We start from the raw sequence: 17102 nt of genomic DNA, 5'->3' as shown, positions 1-17102 counted from the left end.
AGTCTCATGTCTGTTGTTTCTGGTAGCTGAGTGGGCAGCTACAGAGTATCCTGGAATAAACATTGGCCCTTGACCCATTCCAATCCAGTTTCTGCCCTGATTGTGGGATGGAACAGCTCTGGTTGCCCACACAGATGATCTCTGAAGACAGCTGTATCTAGGCAGGTTAGCACTGCTGTTGCTAGCCTTGACAGTGGCATTTGATTCTGTTGATCATGGGCTGTTAGCCCAACACTTAGCAGACATGGGGATTCAAGGCATAGCCTTAAAATGGCTACAGTCTGCTGGGTGAGAAAATATCCCAGTAGTGAGCCCTGGTATGTGGAGTCCCGCAAGAGCTATTCTTTCCCCAAAGTTATTTAATATATACATGCAGCCCATTGCCCAAATAGACTGTGTTTTCGGGCTGACTTGTCACTGACAATGCCTAGCTATTTCTATGGGGGGCGGGTCCATCTGTATCCCCAGATTCTCTGGCTAAGTACCTGGAGGTCATGGTGGACTTGCTCAAGAAGAGTTGGCTGAAGTTAAATCCAGCAAAGACCCAGTCCTCTGGCTGGGCCGGCATGCCAAATACAGTGCAATTCCTGGCTCTTGTTTAATGCCTATGACCACCATCAGGTGTCTCAGTATAATCCTGGATACCTCCCTGTCTATGGAGAGCCAGGTCACAAACATTGGCTCCCTGGTGTATCAACACTTGCCTTAGCTACTGTGATTCATGCAATAGTCACCTCCAGACTAGACTTTTGCAACTCACTTTATGCAGGGCTGCCAGTGAAGCTGATCTAGCTGGTCCTCACTAGGAACTGAGTGAAGAGCTCATATCACACCAGTGCTCTCCCAGCTGCACTGGCTTCAGATTGGAGACCAAATCAAATTCAAGGCTTTGATACTTACATTTAAAACCCTAGATGCTCTGGGACCCCTGTATTTGCAGGACGCCCTCTTCCACTGTTCCCTCCCAAAGAGTATTACAATCAAAGAATCAGAACTCGCCTAGGGACTCTAGCCTGAAAGACTGGCCTGGTGGAACACTCTCCCTAGTGAGATCAGGGCCCTCCAGGATTTTCAGCAGACCCAAAGGGCCTGCAAAACAGCTGTTCCACCAGGCCTATGGTTGAGACTAGGAATTAACATTCTAAGAATCCCACCCACAAAATACTGACTTGCTCAATATAAACTAAACCCCCTCAGTAAAGTTCTTAAGGAGATGGTTTTTAAAATAACTTACTTCAAATTATATTATTTATATGTTTTATATTTTGTTGTTACCTGCCCTGAGCCAACCAGGAAGGGCGGACTATAAAAATAAAGGTTTTTATTCCCCCTCCACATGGCTTTTTAAGGGGCTTGCAGCTGCCATCACTTCTAGCTTGGGCCGTAAGAGATCATATATTATGCATCAGACACATTAAAACCCCTCAATGTTTATGTGCAGCAGTTACCTAAACCCTCCATGGAGGGGGTTGTATTCAGTTTGGCAGGTACCTTTTAGTTGTTGTGATGCCCTGAAACTATTAGAAGCTGCCTAGAAGGGAGTACATGCTTTAAAAAAAAGGCTAGCTGTTTGTTGGTGGAGCAAAACACCTTCTGCCCTCTTTTGCTGTGTTCTCACTGCCCTTTGGCCCCTCTCTTCTCTCCTTGACCCACTGCTGTACTAACAGAGAGACAGTCACATTGTGGAGGTGATTCCCCCCCCCCACCCCCCGCCAATGCTTCCACTTGCATGCCTCATTCATCCATGGGACAGAGTAAGAGCCTGGTGAAGGGTACCTCTTCATTTTTATTTTTACGTTTCTACACACCTCGTTCCTGAAGGGAACAAGGGAAAGCCGGCAACACCTCTGTAAATCATCGGGATCTGCTTCTGAAATTTGCCTGAGTGTCTGTCTGGGTTACTTTCTCTGGGAATTCAGCTTATCTGGTGTCTTTCCTTCCTTCTCTCTCTCTTTCTCTCTCTGTATTTTTTGTCTGTAGACAGCAGGTGTTAACACAACGGATAAGGAGCTAGAGATTCTGTTCTTGCACAATGTCACTTTTGATGACGCTGGGGAATATACTTGTCTTGCTGGGAATTCTATTGGGTACACGCACCACTCTGCTTGGCTCACAGTGCTACCAGGTATTTCCGCTCTTGACGCTTCTTCCTGTTTCCTTCTGAAGGGGGTTCTCAGTGACTGTTGGAGAAACGCAAGTAACCGACCTTCCAGAAATGTTGTGGTTGAGTTTTGTTCAGCCACTTTGTCATATTTATATCCCACCACTCCCTTGACAAGTGAGGCTTCCATCACAGTACAATCCAATTCAATAAACAGTCTTACAAGCAATAGTAATTATAACATACTAGCAGAAAAAGTGCATTGTACAAAAATATAATAGGCTCTAGCTTCCACCCCCCCCCCATCCCCAGGACCCCCAGTGAGGCTTCACCAGGCTGCGGTGAGGTGCGGCAGGGACAAGCTCTGGTGGGCACTCCCTGCCTCCCTCATCCCCACCTACCCGGGCAGCCCTGATGAGGCAACAGCAGGCTGTGGCGACGCTGGTGGGGTGGGAACAAGCTCAGGTGGGTGCTCCTGCCTCCCTCCCCCCCAGGGCAGCCCCGCCAAGGCCTCGCCCGGCCACAGCAAGGCTGGTCAGTGCAGGAGCAAGCTCGGGCTGGTGCTCCCCGCTTCCCCCCCAACCCAGGCAGCCCCACTGAGGCATCGCCAGGCTCTGATGAGGCTGGTCAGGGCAGGGGCAAGCTCAGGCAAGCGCTCCCCACCTCACCCACCCAGCCAGCCCCACTAAAGGCTTTCCAGGCCACAGTAAGGCTGATCGGTGTGGGAGCGAACTCAGGCAGGTGCTCCCAGCCTCCCACCACCACCCAGGCGGCCCTGATGAGGCCTTGCCAGGCTGCAGTGAGGCTGGTTGGGGCAGGGGCGAGCTCAGACAGGCACTATCTACCTCCCCATCCACTCAACCACACAGGCAGCCCTGCCAATGCCTTGCTAGCCACAGCAGGGCTAGTGCGGAAACAGTCAGGAATGGCGTGTCCCCTACCTAATTGGTCCTCTGGGGGGCAAGTCAGGGAGGTGGAGGCAGTTAGGGGCAGGCCATCCCTTGCCTGATTGGTGCTCCAGCGAGAGTGACTCCCCAGGGGCCCAATCGGGTAGGCGATCAGTTGCAGTTCCTCCCACGATTCCTCTCCGGCTTTAATTCTAGTAGAGATAAGACAATTTAAAAAATTCTACTTAACATGGCTGCATCAACAATCCAACAATTAAATTATTTTATGGGAACAATTCAGGAATCACAGGACATATGCAATGACTAAATAAAAGCCTGTTGGAAGAGCTCTCTTGCAAGCCCTGCGGATGCTAGCTAGGTCCCATGGGGTGCACATATTCTCCAACAGAGCTCAGGATGGGGCCATCAGGATCAGACAGACCCATCGCAACAAAGCTCAATATGAGATCCTGCTTGGTGTAGTAGTTAGGAGCGCTGACTTCTGATATGGTGAGCTGAGTTTCATTCCCCACTCTCCCATATGCAGCCAGCTGGGTGACCTTGGGCTCACCAGAGACTGATGGAGCTGTCTTACAGAGCAGTAATATCAGGGCTCTCTGCCTCACCTCCCTCACAGGGTGTCTGTTGTGGGGAGAGGAAAGGGAAGGTGACTGTAAGCCGCTTTGAGACTCCTTCAGGTAGATAAAAGTGGCATATAAGAACCAACTCTTCTTCTTCATCATAGAGAAGGTCTTTGCCCTGTAGAGAATCGGGGGGGGGGATTGTAGGAGGCCTTTGTTGAGGCAAAGGTCTCCCTAGAATAAAAAGTCAAGCTCACTGCTCATGACATGTGCCATTCAGTGCCTGGGGGGCAGATGTCCAGTCCAGTGCAGAGCCTGCATTCCAGGAACCGGTTAGTTTACCTAAGCAATCTCCAAGGGTAGCTGTTTAATATGATTCATAATTTTAACAACCATTGCTTCTGAGGTGCCCTCAGCAGACCACCATGTATTTGGGGTGTTTGTTCAACTTATACCTTTCTCAAGCAGTGTACAGCTGAAATATTTCTACCCCTTCCTTTTTAGATGACTGTGTGCTTTTTCATATCCCCAGATTGGGCTAAAAGTACTTCTTTGACTGGTGTTGATTTTGGTTTGGAAAATACCAGGCAAAGGTTCCGTACTAGACTTAGTATGTGTCTCAAGTTTGACAGCCTGCCTCCCATAAGTGTTACAGGTTCTCTGTTGTTACTTTCAGCATCCTTCAACTAACAAGATTTTCAGGGTATAAGCTTTCTGGAGTCAAAGCTTCTCAAATGCTTATGCCTCTAAAATCTTCCTAGTCTCTAAGCTGCTATGGGGTGCAAATATATGGGTTGCAGATATATATTGACATATGGACTTGGTTGCCAAGGAGGGGCAACTGGCTGGGCCCACTGATGTCTTTCTGTCACCATGCTCCCAGATAGAGTAATTCCCCAGTTTTCCTGGTGAAAGGACAGCAGGCGTTAATGACTGTGGGGGAAGAGAGCTCAGAAGTGGGCCCAGGAAGGATACACAGGCAGGTGAGTGGCCTGCAGGCGGGCGGAATGAAAGGAAGGCATGGGGGGTGGGGTGGTGATGATGGCTAGACGAGAAGTGCAGGGCCCAAGCAACTCTCTGCCCGGGGTCCCTGAATGCCTGGAATGGATCTTAGCCACTTAGATAATATTGGAGGGCATTATCTGTTTGCGCTCCTAACATATTCTCTTACCCCACAGCAGAAGAGCGCATGGCAATGGACAACTCCGGCTCTCTTTACGCAGGCCTCCTGAGCTATGGGACTGGTTTTGTTCTTTTCATACTGGTGGCAGTGGTGGTGGTTATTTACAGGATTAAAAGGCCGGCCAAAAAAACCATGAAAGCCACCCCCATTCAGAAAGTCTCCAAATTCCCGCTCAAGAGACAGGTAACAGAAAGTAGATACAAGATTCCTACTCTCCTTATTCCCTCATTTCCCTTTTGCTGAGAGCCAGTTTGGTGTAAGGGTTAGGAGTGCGGACTTCTAATCTGGCGAGCCAGGTTTTATTCCCCGTTCCTTCACATGCAGCCAGCTGGGTGACCTTGGGCTTCCCACAGCATTGATTAAGCTGTTCTGACTGAGCAGTAATCTCAGGGCTCTCTCAGCCTCCCCTCCCTCACAGGGTGTCTGTTGTGGGGAGAGGAATGGGAAGGCGACTGTAAGCCGCTTTGAGACTCCTTTGGGTAGAGAAAAGCGGCACATAAGAACCAACTCTTCTTTTATTTCATTTCACCTTTGCTATTTTAATGGATGTCCGTGGGAAGGCTCAAATATTTTTTCTGTACTGATTGCGAAGAAGATAGTCATCAGCGACTTTTGCTTAATGCTGTAAATAAATAATATGTCAGTCATGGGCTTAATCTCCTGGGAATTTAGAGGTTGTACTTTATCCTTGAATTGTCTTCTGCTAGCAAAACCTGTTAACTGCCAACAGGCCTTTTTCCAGGGATCCCCAACATTTCTGAGCCTGTGGGCACCATTGTAATTCTGACGCAGGCCACAAAATGGCTGCCACAGGAAGCTGATCCAACCACACAAAGGTTGCAGCACTTTAGCTAGAGTCACCCAGTGATCCTCATGCTATGGTCTCAGCAACATTTTTAAAAAATCTGCACTGCACTCCAGTAGCCAATCAGAACTGGTGCTAGGCAAAAGCCTCATCCGGCTACACCCACTTTCTTAAAACACTTAATGGGGGCCAGGAAAGGTGTTGGTGGGCTTCTCTTTGGGGACCCCTACATTGAGGGTATTAAGCAGATCTCCAGCAAAAAAACAAAAACAAAACAGGCTTCTCAGAGACCAGAGCTTGTTTCCAGACAAATATCCCGCTTTTCTTCAGGAAGGCATTAAAAGAGGAAGTCACAGTTTGGTGTGGTGTTGCTCCGGCTGATGCCAAGGAGGACTTTTTTCTCCCAAGAGTACCACAGAGGGCAGGAAGGCATCAGAGTGATACTGACGGGCAGCAACCCCAGTGCTGCAATGGGGTGCATTTTTTTATGTAGTAGCATGAGCTAGAGACACAGGCAAGGCACATGCACAAGGAGTGTAGGAATCTCCTGGGAGACAGATCATGCATGTGCACAAGAAAGCTTATCCCAGAATTAAACTTAAAGATGCCACTGAATGCAATCTTTGTTCTGTCTTAATGTGGTGCTTTTACTTCTGCTCTTTGTATGTAAGTTTTATTTTAATTTCATTAGCAACTGTTCAAAATTTTGATTCAGGGAGATAGCTGTGTTAGTCTGGAGCAGCAGAACAAAATTCTAGTCCAGAGGCAACTTTAAGACAGACATACTTTTGTTCTAGGGATAAGCTTTTTGTGTGCAAGCACACTCCTTCAGATACGTTGAAACAGAAGTCATCAACCTTTACATAGAGGTAGTGCATGAGGAGGGTATTTCCAGGGGGGCCCTATTAGGGTTAAGACGCATAAGTAACTGCAGTAAATATAGCTAAGACTGGATAAAGACTATTTTTGAGATCAGTTATTATAAGCAAATGAGCAAGCAGAGTAATAAAGCATTTACAAACAGATGGAAGAATAGACTGGCATTAGCATGTGAATTGAGATAAGAAACCAGTTTCTCCATTAAGCCCTTGTGGATTCCATTGTCCTGATTGTTGTAATAACTTGTAATTTTGCAGTCTCCCATTCTAGTCTGTTTCTAAAGTTCTTTTGCAATAAAACAGCTACATTGAGGTTCCCCACTGAAGTGAAGTGTTTTCTTACGGGTTTCTCAGTTTTGTGCTTACTGATGTCAGATTTATGTCCATTTATCCTTTGATGTAGGACTTGACCTATTTGCCCTAGGTAGAGAACTGAAGGGCATTGTCAACATTTAGTGGCATGTACAGTGTTAGAAGATAAGCATGTGAACGAGCCTGAGATGGTGTATTTGATGTTTTAAGGTCTGGTGATTCTGTTATTTGGCAGCAAATTTGGATTTGTAACCAGTGTCCATGTGGATGTTGTATTATTGGTGAGCAGTTGTTTAAGATTGGGAAATGTGACTTTCTATTCGGTCTCTGGAGCCATAGATCTACCAGGTGATATCTAAAGGCCTTAAATTAGAATGCCTCTCCTGGTGTCCAGTTGCCAATACTGATGGACCCGTTACAATTTCAAGTTGGTTTATTTACATTCATTTAGATCAGAATGACATCAGAGAAACATAAACATTGTGGATGGAGCCATTACTTTCATTTTTGGCTGTGAGCCCTTAACTAGCTTCAGCTACTTACATTACCCACACATGAAAAGTAGATGTCAGATTCTCCTTTCTGGAAGCTAAACCATGCAGCCGAAATTAGTTGCCGAGCTGGTTTAAACCAAACCTGTGGAGAGGAAGAAATTTCTGTTGAGTTTCTGTGTTCAATGATCCAGATCTCCACCAAATGCCCTTTCAGCCAATTCCTTTCTGTGGCTTGTTATGGAAGATGGTGGCAATAACCCTTCTTTTGTTCTACTCAAGCAGGTGTCTTTGGAATCCAACTCGTCTATGAATTCTAATGCCCCACTGGTCAGGGTGACACGTCTGTCCTCCAGCGATGGCCCGATGCTGGCCCATGTTTCGGAGCTTGAACTGCCTGCTGATCCCAAGTGGGAATTAGCAAGATCACGGTAAGCAGTGTACACCACAAAAGTATTTGGAACCAAGCAGACTGTTGTTCATGTCATGTCAGTGGGTAAGTGTTGATGCCTTTCTTCCATCTGTCTTTTCAGCCTGACGCTCGGGAAGCCACTGGGTGAGGGCTGTTTTGGTCAAGTTGTGATGGCAGAAGCTATAGGAATTGATAAAGAGAAGCCCAACAAGCCAATAACTGTAGCTGTCAAAATGCTGAAAGGTAACAGCAACAGCAGTACACAGGAGAGGGCCTGCTTAGTGTGTGTGCTGTCTCTGTCTTTCTCTTTCTCTGGTCCTACTCTTCCTTTTTACCCATCTTCTCTTTTTCCACTATCCCCCGTGCCCTATGGGCTCTTGCCCATCATTATTTTTTAGCATTGTATATTTTTGATATATAGAGCAGGGATCCCCAACACAGAGCGTGTGGGTGCCATGGTATCCACTGATGCATTTCTTCTTGCCTGCCAAGCATTTCTAGAAAGTGAGTGTGTCTGCTGTTCAACCGACACCTGATTGGCCACCGGAGATCCGACTGGCTATGCAAATTGAAATAATGTTGTCTTTATGGCAGCTGCCATCTCAGTGTTGCATTTCTCTCTCTCCTTCCTCTTTCCCTGTGCATTTTTGTCCCTGTACATGACTTGGGATTCCTGTGTGTGTGGTCTGGGTCTTGTGGTGGCCCTTTGAAAGAGGTACATTTTTGTGGCCATATTGCTCTGCCACCTTTGCTCCCAAGTGTAGCTTCACTCACCTTGCTAAGGTTGATAGCCCATGTGGGTGAGTAGGGATCAGAAAGTGCCTTCTTCCCTTTTCCCTGTTTGAACTCGAGGGCAAGCAATCTGCTCTGCAACACTGGTAAGCGACCAGTGGTGGGTTCTGAAAGTCTTCTTCTTTACGTCTTGATGTGGCAGGAGCTTTATCGTAGGATAGAAGTCAAGGAACTAGGAATTCCTCCTGCAGCCAGCAGCTGTACAGAGTACAAGACTGGCAAGCAAATGATAACAAGGAATGGCCCAAGGTGCTCCAGAGCATGGGTAGTCAAGTTGCCACACCAGTGAGCTGTCTGAGCTGTCTGGTCCATCTTATATGTCACTACTGCTGCTTGCTAATTGTTTCTTTTATGTGTGTCCTCTAGATGATGCCACAGATAAAGATCTTTCTGACTTGGTCTCAGAAATGGAAATGATGAAGATGATTGGCAAGCACAAGAACATCATTAATCTGTTGGGTGCTTGCACCCAGGACGGTAGGTTGCCAGAGCCCTGTGGCTGTGACAGGTGATGTGGGTGGCCACAGAGCAGTGTTATCTGTTTTCTGGGTTTACTGTTCTTCCTGTGATAGATCAAGATTAACTTCCTGTGATAGATCAAGACATGAGGTCAACCTGGCATGCCTGACCAAAACCTGGGCATGGGAGGGAAAACTGTCGCCCTGAAAAATCTGGCCCCATCCAGGACCTTGGTCCTTCATCAGCCTCAGCTCCGTGGTAGGTGAGGGAGGTGGCAATCCTGGTCTGGGAGGCTAACTCCTACAGGGCTTTCCCAGCACCATTGATCTCGGGGGTTGAATGTGTTGGTTTAGGATGGGAGTCATTTGAGAAATTGGTCATCTGGTTAGTGTACCGCTCACCCACTGCACTTCTGGATGCCTTTTCAGGCCTGGAGGCAGTGGCCACCTGGACTTTGCAGTTCTCTAGACTTCTGATTCTGGATGACTTAAGTGTCCACGCAGACTCGCCATCCCCAGGACTTGGCCTGGACCTGGTGTCGGCCACGCTGACACGAGGGTCCTCACAATTTGTTGCCAGTCCCACCCATCAGGCTGGCCTTACCCCCAATCTGATCTTTGTCGCAGAGGTAGAGGTGAATCTAGTGATGAGTAATCTCGTCCCATGGTCAGACCACCGCACCCTGAAGGCCTGGCTGAGGTTACCACCCTCTCGCCATTTGGGTGATGGGCGCATTTTAGCCCACCCACAGAGACTTATGGAATCTGAGGGATTCCTGAATGCTCTGTGGGATCCTATGCCCTATGGCACCTTTTTGGCAGCCTTATGTCAGCTATCGACATAAGGAGTTGCGTGAGAGGAAGAGGGAAGTGAGATGGCTAGTGTGAGTGTGGCAGAAAACTCAGGGCGACTCAAACATCTTATCGCACACTTATGAGAGCATATGAGATGGCAGTGAAAGTGGCAAAGTGTGAATTCTTTGCTGCCAAAATCATGTCTGCTAGCTCACACCTAGCACAATTATTTAGTGTAGTTCAACCTCTTACCGCCCTCGAGGAAGGGTGCCAAAATAGTAGTAAATTGGACTTGAGCTGTGAGGCATTAGCAAGCTTTTTTGTGGATAAAGTCTTGTTGCTCCTCCAGGCCGCAATTGATAAAGACCGTGAACTGGGAGCTCTGTGGCCGTTGCAGTGGATAATGTTTGATGGCTTCAGATGACTCTCTTTAACTGAAGTGGACAAGCTGCTGGGATCAGTGAGGGAGACCACTTGCCACCTGGATCCCTGTCCAGGTGCTCAAGTATGGCGAGCAAAAGATAGGAGGCCCTTTGAGGGAGATTTTCAACCTCTCCCTAACATTGGGTGAGTTCCCTGAGGGGCTAAAGGAGGCAGTGGTTCATCCTCTTCTGAAAAAAACATCACTGGACCCACAGGACCCTACCAGCCACCGCCCAGTTTTGCATCTTGCGTTCCTGGGAAAGGTGGCTGAGAGGGTTGCCACAGACCAGCTCCTGGCATCCTGGGAGGAAACTTCAGCCCTGAACCCATACCAGTTGGGATTCTGTCCTGGCCGTGGAGTGGAGACTTGCTCTGGTCGCTCTGACAGATGATCTCTGGCGCCAGCTGGGTCGGGGTGGCTCAGTTATCCTCGCACTTTTAGATCTGTCAGCTGCATTTGATTTGGTCAACCATGAGCTATTAGCCCACTGCCTCGCCAGGACAGGGATTAGGGGGACAGCCTTACAGTGGCTGGTCTCCTTCCTTAAGAACCAGACACAGAGGATTGCTGTGGGGGAAGAGTTATCTGACCCCTTTGTGCTCCCTTGCAGAGTTCCACAAAGGGCGATACTCTCCCCCATGATTTTAATGCACCCTCTAGCACAGCTGGTCCAGGGTTTGGGGCTGGGTTGCAGTTGACACCCAGCTCTATCTCCTAAGGGAAGGCTGGCAAGACTCTCCCCCAGAAATTTGCCAGATGTTTAGAAGCAGTGCCTGGATGACTCAGTCAGAGTTGTCTGAAACTCAACCCCTCCAAGATAGGGGTCCTGTGGCTGGGCAGAAGAGGATCAGGAAACACACTTCTTCTGCCTGGATGGGGTGCAGTTTATGCCTGTATTTGCGGTCAGGAATTTGGGGGTGAACTTTGACACCATCTATGGAGGCTCAGATCACTAATGTTGCACAATTGGCATTTTCCCATCTGCACCAAGCTAGGCTACTAGCGCCCTACCAGAAAACTTGGCCACAGTGATCCATGCAACAGTCACTTCCAAACTAGACTTCTGTAACTCACTCTACACAGGCCTTCCCTTGTCTCTGACCCAGAAATTGCAATTGGTACAAAATGCGGCTGCTAGGGTCTTTGTGAGGTCATCTTGGAAGGCCCATGTCCAGCCTATGCTGAGGCAGCTGCATGGTTACCAGTTGGCTTCCAGATCAGGCTCAAGGTTTTAACCTTTAAGGTTATATGCAGCCTGGGTCCCACTTATCTGAGGGACCGCTTATCTCCTTATGCCCCCCAGAAGGCTCTTCCCTCTGTGGGTATGAATCTGCTGGTTGTCCCTGACCCCTGGGCCAGGACCTTGACCAGGGCTAGGGCCTTCATGGTCCTGGCCCCAACCTGGTGAAATGAGCTTCCCTGACAGAGTTATCAGCGTCTGCAGGGCCTGTAAGATGGAGCTCTTCCGCCAGGCATTTAGTTGAGGACAGGCTAGAAAGATCGCATCCCTCCCTCTGTAGCCCCCTAGGCCAGACACCGTGAACATACTCTGGGGCAATGGGGACTGCTGTGGAAGGGTTGAAGAGATGGTACGGGCGATGCTGTAGATTGTTGTGGTAGATTGTTTTTGCCGCCAATATTGGTCTTTGTACTGGGGTTTTATGTGGATTTAATGTAAACCGCCACAAGCCAGCCAGGCCAAGAGAGGAAGTCAATAAATATAAGAATAACAGCAACAACAACTATTTGAACAGTGTAATGGAGAACAAAGTCTATGCTTAGGTACACAGAGGAGTTCCCCTCTAGGTGAGCCTTTCTCAACTTTTTTATCATTGAGAAACCCCTGAAACATTCTTCAGACTTCAAGAAACCAAACCCTGAAAGTGATGTCAGCAGGCCACGCCTTCCAGCCATGGCCCCAGAAGTCACATGTCACCAAATGTGACATCACCTGGGCCTACAGCACAGTGAGTGACAGCACAGAAATATTTTCAGAAGATTTGTGAACAGAACCATACCTGCACTTTAGTCTGGGTATCAGTTTGCTCTTCTTCACCAAAGGGACCCTGCAGTGGGAGCTTGCAGAAACAGAGCTGGGGTAGGCCTTTGCCACTCTGTTGCCCCCTTGCCCACTCCAGCACCAACAAAAGGGCTAGAGCATGCCTATACTACTCTGTCCCCATCCACCCCCCCAGTTAAAATGAGAGTGCTTACTTCTTAGACTCTAATTGCTACCATGTGTGATGAGCCTTGACTATGGACCCTCCCCTTCCCACTGCCTCCAGGCCCATCATTGGCCATTTTGGGAGGGGAGGATGTTGATATATGGTCATGTCACCATCCTGAAACCCTGGTTGAGAAAGCCTATATACATGAGAGCAAGCCTCAAAATAACCCAGTTACACCCATCCATCATTCAAACTCCACATTTCCTACAAGGAAATCAGGACATAGCTCTGCTCTTGCTCACAGCAATCCCGAGAGGTAAATTATAGTGCAGCCTTAAAAAAGCTTTCCTGGTATCAGGTCCACTGAATAGTCCTAAGTAAGATTCTGAGTAAACTTGCTTGGATTGTATTCTCCAAGCTGCCGGAGAACAACTGGCCCAAGGTCACCCAGTGAGCTTCATGTCTGATACATCATTTGAGTCTAGGGCTGAATCTGCATGGAACTTTTATTCCAATCCCAGGTCAATTCAGTCCCTGCCGTTTACACAGAATGTGATTTCCATTTTGATTTGGGGCAATTTAAATTTTTCATCAGGATTGATCTGGAGTGATCCTACCTTTTCCTCGCGATATCCTGGAGTGGATATAACCCTTGATATTTGAAAAATCTCATGACTAATGGTGCAGCTCTCTGCTTTTCCCCAAACTAACTTGCTGCCGAGCCTCCAACATTGTACAAAAGCCCTGATTGGGCAGGGCATCAGTTCAAATGCTTCCAGGTTGCAAAACCTCCTCCCAAGATTTTTTTTTCTCTTTGTTTCTCTCTGGAATCTGTGCTCCAGAACCAGCAGAGATTTGCCTCGTTCTCTGAGAGGCTGCTGGCTGGCTGCTCAGCTTCCTCTCCTCCACTCGTTAGAGAAAGAGCCTTGGGCTGCTTCTCCACTGGCAGTCAAAAGAGGAGAAATAAAACATGCAGCTGGACTTCCTCCCCCCTCCCCCCTCTCAGCTCCCCGAATCAAATGCAGAGCACTTTCTGTTTCAAGTCGGGGAAAGTAATGAGGAAAACCCGAGTTCAAATCAATCTGAATTCAACAGGAATAAATAAAGTAAGTGCAGATTCAGCCCAGGCCTCTCTATCCTAATTCAGCATGACATGGCTGTATCACCTTCATGCATCTTGGAAAAATGATCCAATTGAAATGTTTCTTGGCGTTTGGATTCAAACTGACTACATCAGATTGGGCCAGTTGTGCGGGTGGCATTTAGGGATGCCACAAATGTTGCAGCAAAACTAGCTGTTAAATAAATAAACTTACCTTGTTTGACACTCAAAATCAGAGCACTAAATTTGCACCTGCCACTCACAACTTTTTTGGGGAAGTCTGGTTCTCCTTCAGTTAGGGAAGTCCTCCAGGAATGGTTAGGTCACACCTCCACTCACTCCAGGCAGGGCTATGCAAATTAACATGCCTTTACTGGACTGTAATGAGCTGACCCTCTCCAGTTCAATTAGCCCTGCTGCTCCAGCAGGACCTTTGTTGTGAAGCTACGTGACTCTGCATGACTTTTTGGATTTGAGAAAGGAAGTTCTCCATTGGAGCAGAAGGATCTTCTATCTACCTCCCAGATGAAGAAGAATCTAAAGGAGAAATAGATGGAGGCAGGGAAGAAGTGTGCTTATAGAGCCATACGATCAGGCTGAGTTGTCTAATACAGGGTGCCCAGAGATCACAACTTCCTCCCTGATGGGGCTGAATGCAGTAGTACAAACGACCCATTCCCTCACCCCTGTTCTACTGGAGCAGGGAGGGGAAAAATAGCCTGGCTTGTAGTAACCCTGCCTCCTCCTCTGAGAGAGTCATGACTCTCCCAGGCAGGACTCAGCATAATCAGAAGATGCCAGAGGAGAGCCAGCTGGGACTTTGTCTGCAGCACTGCAAATGGCCATTCCCTCACCCGTGTTCTACTGGAGCAGCGAGGGAAAAAGAGCCTAGCTTGTAGCGACCGTGCCTCCTGCACTGTGAGAGGCACGACGTTCCTGGACAGAACTCTACTCAATTAGAAGGTGCTGAAAGAGAGCAAGCTGGCCTTTGTCTCCAGTGGGTTGCTGAGAGGGCCGAGTGGGTGGGGAGGCACAATGAGTAATCTTCTCATCAAAGCCTCTGGGCAGGATAAACAACATGGTGATGACCAGTAACCTGAGAACACCATTCCCCCCCCCACACACACCTTGTTAGCGCCCTCTGTTGTGGACTGGCAGGGGCAACTGGTTGGATCCCACAGCCTGTATCAGGCATGTCTACAGTCCTAATGACTCCAAGAGCCCTGACGTGGATAGCCAGAATAGATAGAATGAGTTCCTCAGAGCTGGGAGGCCGAGCGGGGGTGGCCCTGGCTGGCGTTGGATGGGAGACCTCCAAGGAATACCAGGACCCTGAGAGACGCAATGGCTAACAGCTCTAAGACCCTCTCCTACTTACTCAGTCTGTATGGACTCAGAAATAGGAAAGTTAGCTACTTTCTGTTCCCAGTGAGGACTCACAGCATTTCCGCACAGTGGTCAAAATGGTGAGATCCCTGTGACCTGCAATAGCATGATATTAAAGGAAAAGGTAAAGGTATCCCCTGTGCAAGAACCGGGTCATGTCTGACCCTTGGGGTGACGCCCTCCAGCGTTTTCATGGCAGACTCAATACGGGGTGGTTTGCCAGTGCCTTCCCCAGCCGTTTACCCCTCAGCAAGCAAGCTGGGTACTCATTTTACCAACCCCGGAAGGATGGAAGGCTGAGTCAACCTCGAGCCGGCTGCTGGGATTGAACTCCCAGCCTCATGGGCAGAGCTTCAGACTGCATGTCTGCTGCCTTACCACTCTGCGCCACAAGAGGCTCTTCAGCATGATATTAAATCATGCTATTCATCCCCTCCACACTTCAAAGCCTTCCTGCTGCATCTTCCCCTTCACACATGCTGCACAAACAGCAAATGAAAGAATGACATGCTATTTCACTCGCTGCTCCTCGGCCTGTCAATCAGCTGGGCCAAACAATCAGTTGGTTTCACTTCCTTTTTCTAAAACTTGAAACTTACACGTAGCAATGTGTATTCTGTTCAATGAAAATGTATTACTATGCTATTTAACCCCCCCCCCCCCCAAAAAAAACACGGCTGGCAAGCGGCACATCGAGGGAGGCAGATTCCCCCCCCCCCGGTCATTTAAAATGGCCAAAAGACTCCTGGCAAGCTCCCAGCCATCCCCACCTCCAATTGATCCAGGCAAATTAATCAGGGGTGCTTCACACACAAACCTCATCACCCCGCCCTGCCTCCTTCATTAAGCAGGAAATGGAGGAGGCAGGGCGTGTCCGAGTGCAGAACATTGCAGAGCTGACTATCATGCGTTTCACCTTCCATACGTTTCTTCTGCTGCTTGTCAGCCAGTGGATCAGTGGTGAATCCATTTTTTGGGATTCCCAAAGTCACACTTTAAAATGGAGGCTGTAGAGAGCCGGCTGCTGCCCAGACACTGGTTGTAGGCAACGTTATGTGGAAGGGCTGGAATATGCCCCCTACATCCGGCAAACATTACATTTATTGCATTCGGAAATGGCCAGAGTTTCAGTTTCCGCAATAGAAGAATGAAGTCATAAAGGAGGTGGGTATCTAGCTTCAAGGGGAAGAAATGGGCTCCTGTTTCATAATCCTTGGCTAGAAACACAGAGACTTTTTATTGATATCCCACATCATCTGATACAGACAGGCAGTTGGTAGTCGCTTCCTTGCCTGCTTCAGTGGCGCAAAAGGAGAATGATCTGAGATTATATCTGACACAAGGAAGTCTCTACCAGACTTCTGACAGAACAATTTCTTAGGCTGTTAATGGAGATCACATCAACCCTGAATTCATAGCCAAATTATGTGGCTGGATTCATTATGGACAAGGCTAAAGAAATCAGAATATATTTTTAGATACCATTCAAGGTTTGCCTTTGCTGAACAGCTTGAGGAGGCCATGAGGAACCGTCTCATCAAATCACAAAACCATCTCTGAACATCTAGGGCCTTCAAAATCTTAGAAGATTGCTAAAAATTCAGCTTTAACTTTATGGCAAAAACAAACAAAGAAATGTGATTCCCACTGACATTTGGGGAACAAAAGTTAAACGAAGACAAAGTTTTGAACTACAAGTACAATGATATAGGCTAGATATCGAACAAAATTTTCACAGTCAGAGTAGTTCAGCTGTGGAATAGGCTGCCTAAGGAGGTGGTGAGCACCCCCTCACTGACAGTCTTCAAGCAAAGGTTGGATACACACTTTTCTTGGATGCTTTAGGATGCTTTAGGCTGATCCTGCGTTGAGCGGGGGTTTGGATTAGATGGCCTGTTTGGCCCCTTCCAACTCTATGATTCTATGATTCTAAACTTCTGGTCGAAGCCTTGAAAGATACCATATTTATCTATCTATCTATCTATCTATCTATCTATCTATCTATCTATCTATCTATCTATCTATCTGTCTGTCTATCTGTCTATCTGTCCATCTGTCCATCTGTCCATCTGTCCATCCGTCCGTCCATCCATCCATCCATCCATCCATCCATCCATCCATCTATCTATTTATATACTGCCCTCCCTGAAGGCTCAGGACGGTTCACATAAAACAGAACCATACAGATAACTTAGGTTAACAATAATGAAGTGAAACAACAAGCATCGTGGAACCATAGAAAAATGTGGAAAATATTAAATTAACTAATACTGATAACTCAGTGGGTTGGGTGGAATTATGGTGAGTGCTATAGGAGGCAGGCTCAG

At 47.8% G+C, this 17102-nt stretch overlaps 1 protein-coding gene and 1 long non-coding RNA gene across 11 annotated transcripts in view; one reads left to right on the top strand and one right to left on the bottom strand.

Moving 5' to 3' along the window:
• The window catches only part of FGFR3 (fibroblast growth factor receptor 3), a 148085-nt gene that overhangs the window by 103801 nt on the left and 27182 nt on the right, over positions 1–17102 (top strand). Inside the window, exons 7-11 of one of the 9 annotated variants that reach the window (XM_077350913.1) lie at positions 1981–2125; positions 4751–4942; positions 7525–7669; positions 7772–7893; positions 8809–8919. In XM_077350913.1, coding sequence (XP_077207028.1) covers positions 1981–2125; positions 4751–4942; positions 7525–7669; positions 7772–7893; positions 8809–8919 — 715 coding nt within the window. Of the gene's footprint in view, positions 1–1980; positions 2126–4747; positions 4943–7520; positions 7670–7771; positions 7894–8808; positions 8920–17102 lie in introns of all 9 variants that reach the window. The other 8 variants (XM_077350914.1, XM_077350912.1, XM_077350909.1 and 5 more) reach the window with 8 other exon arrangements.
• On the bottom strand, positions 2061–7512 carry LOC143843997 (uncharacterized). Of its 2 annotated transcripts, none has more exons than XR_013233782.1 (3): positions 7291–7512; positions 3043–3200; positions 2061–2180 (listed from the first exon to the last, which is right to left on the bottom strand). It is a non-coding gene; the product is annotated as an uncharacterized LOC143843997 (long non-coding RNA). The 2 variants fall into 2 exon arrangements; XR_013233783.1 differs by having other exon boundaries at positions 7300–7512.

Source organism: Paroedura picta, chromosome 8 (genome assembly GCF_049243985.1).
Source record: "Paroedura picta isolate Pp20150507F chromosome 8, Ppicta_v3.0, whole genome shotgun sequence".
NCBI classification, from domain to species: Eukaryota; Metazoa; Chordata; class Lepidosauria; order Squamata; family Gekkonidae; genus Paroedura; species Paroedura picta.
Note: the sequence above shows the minus strand (reverse complement) of the source record. Positions and strands in the feature narration are given on the sequence as shown.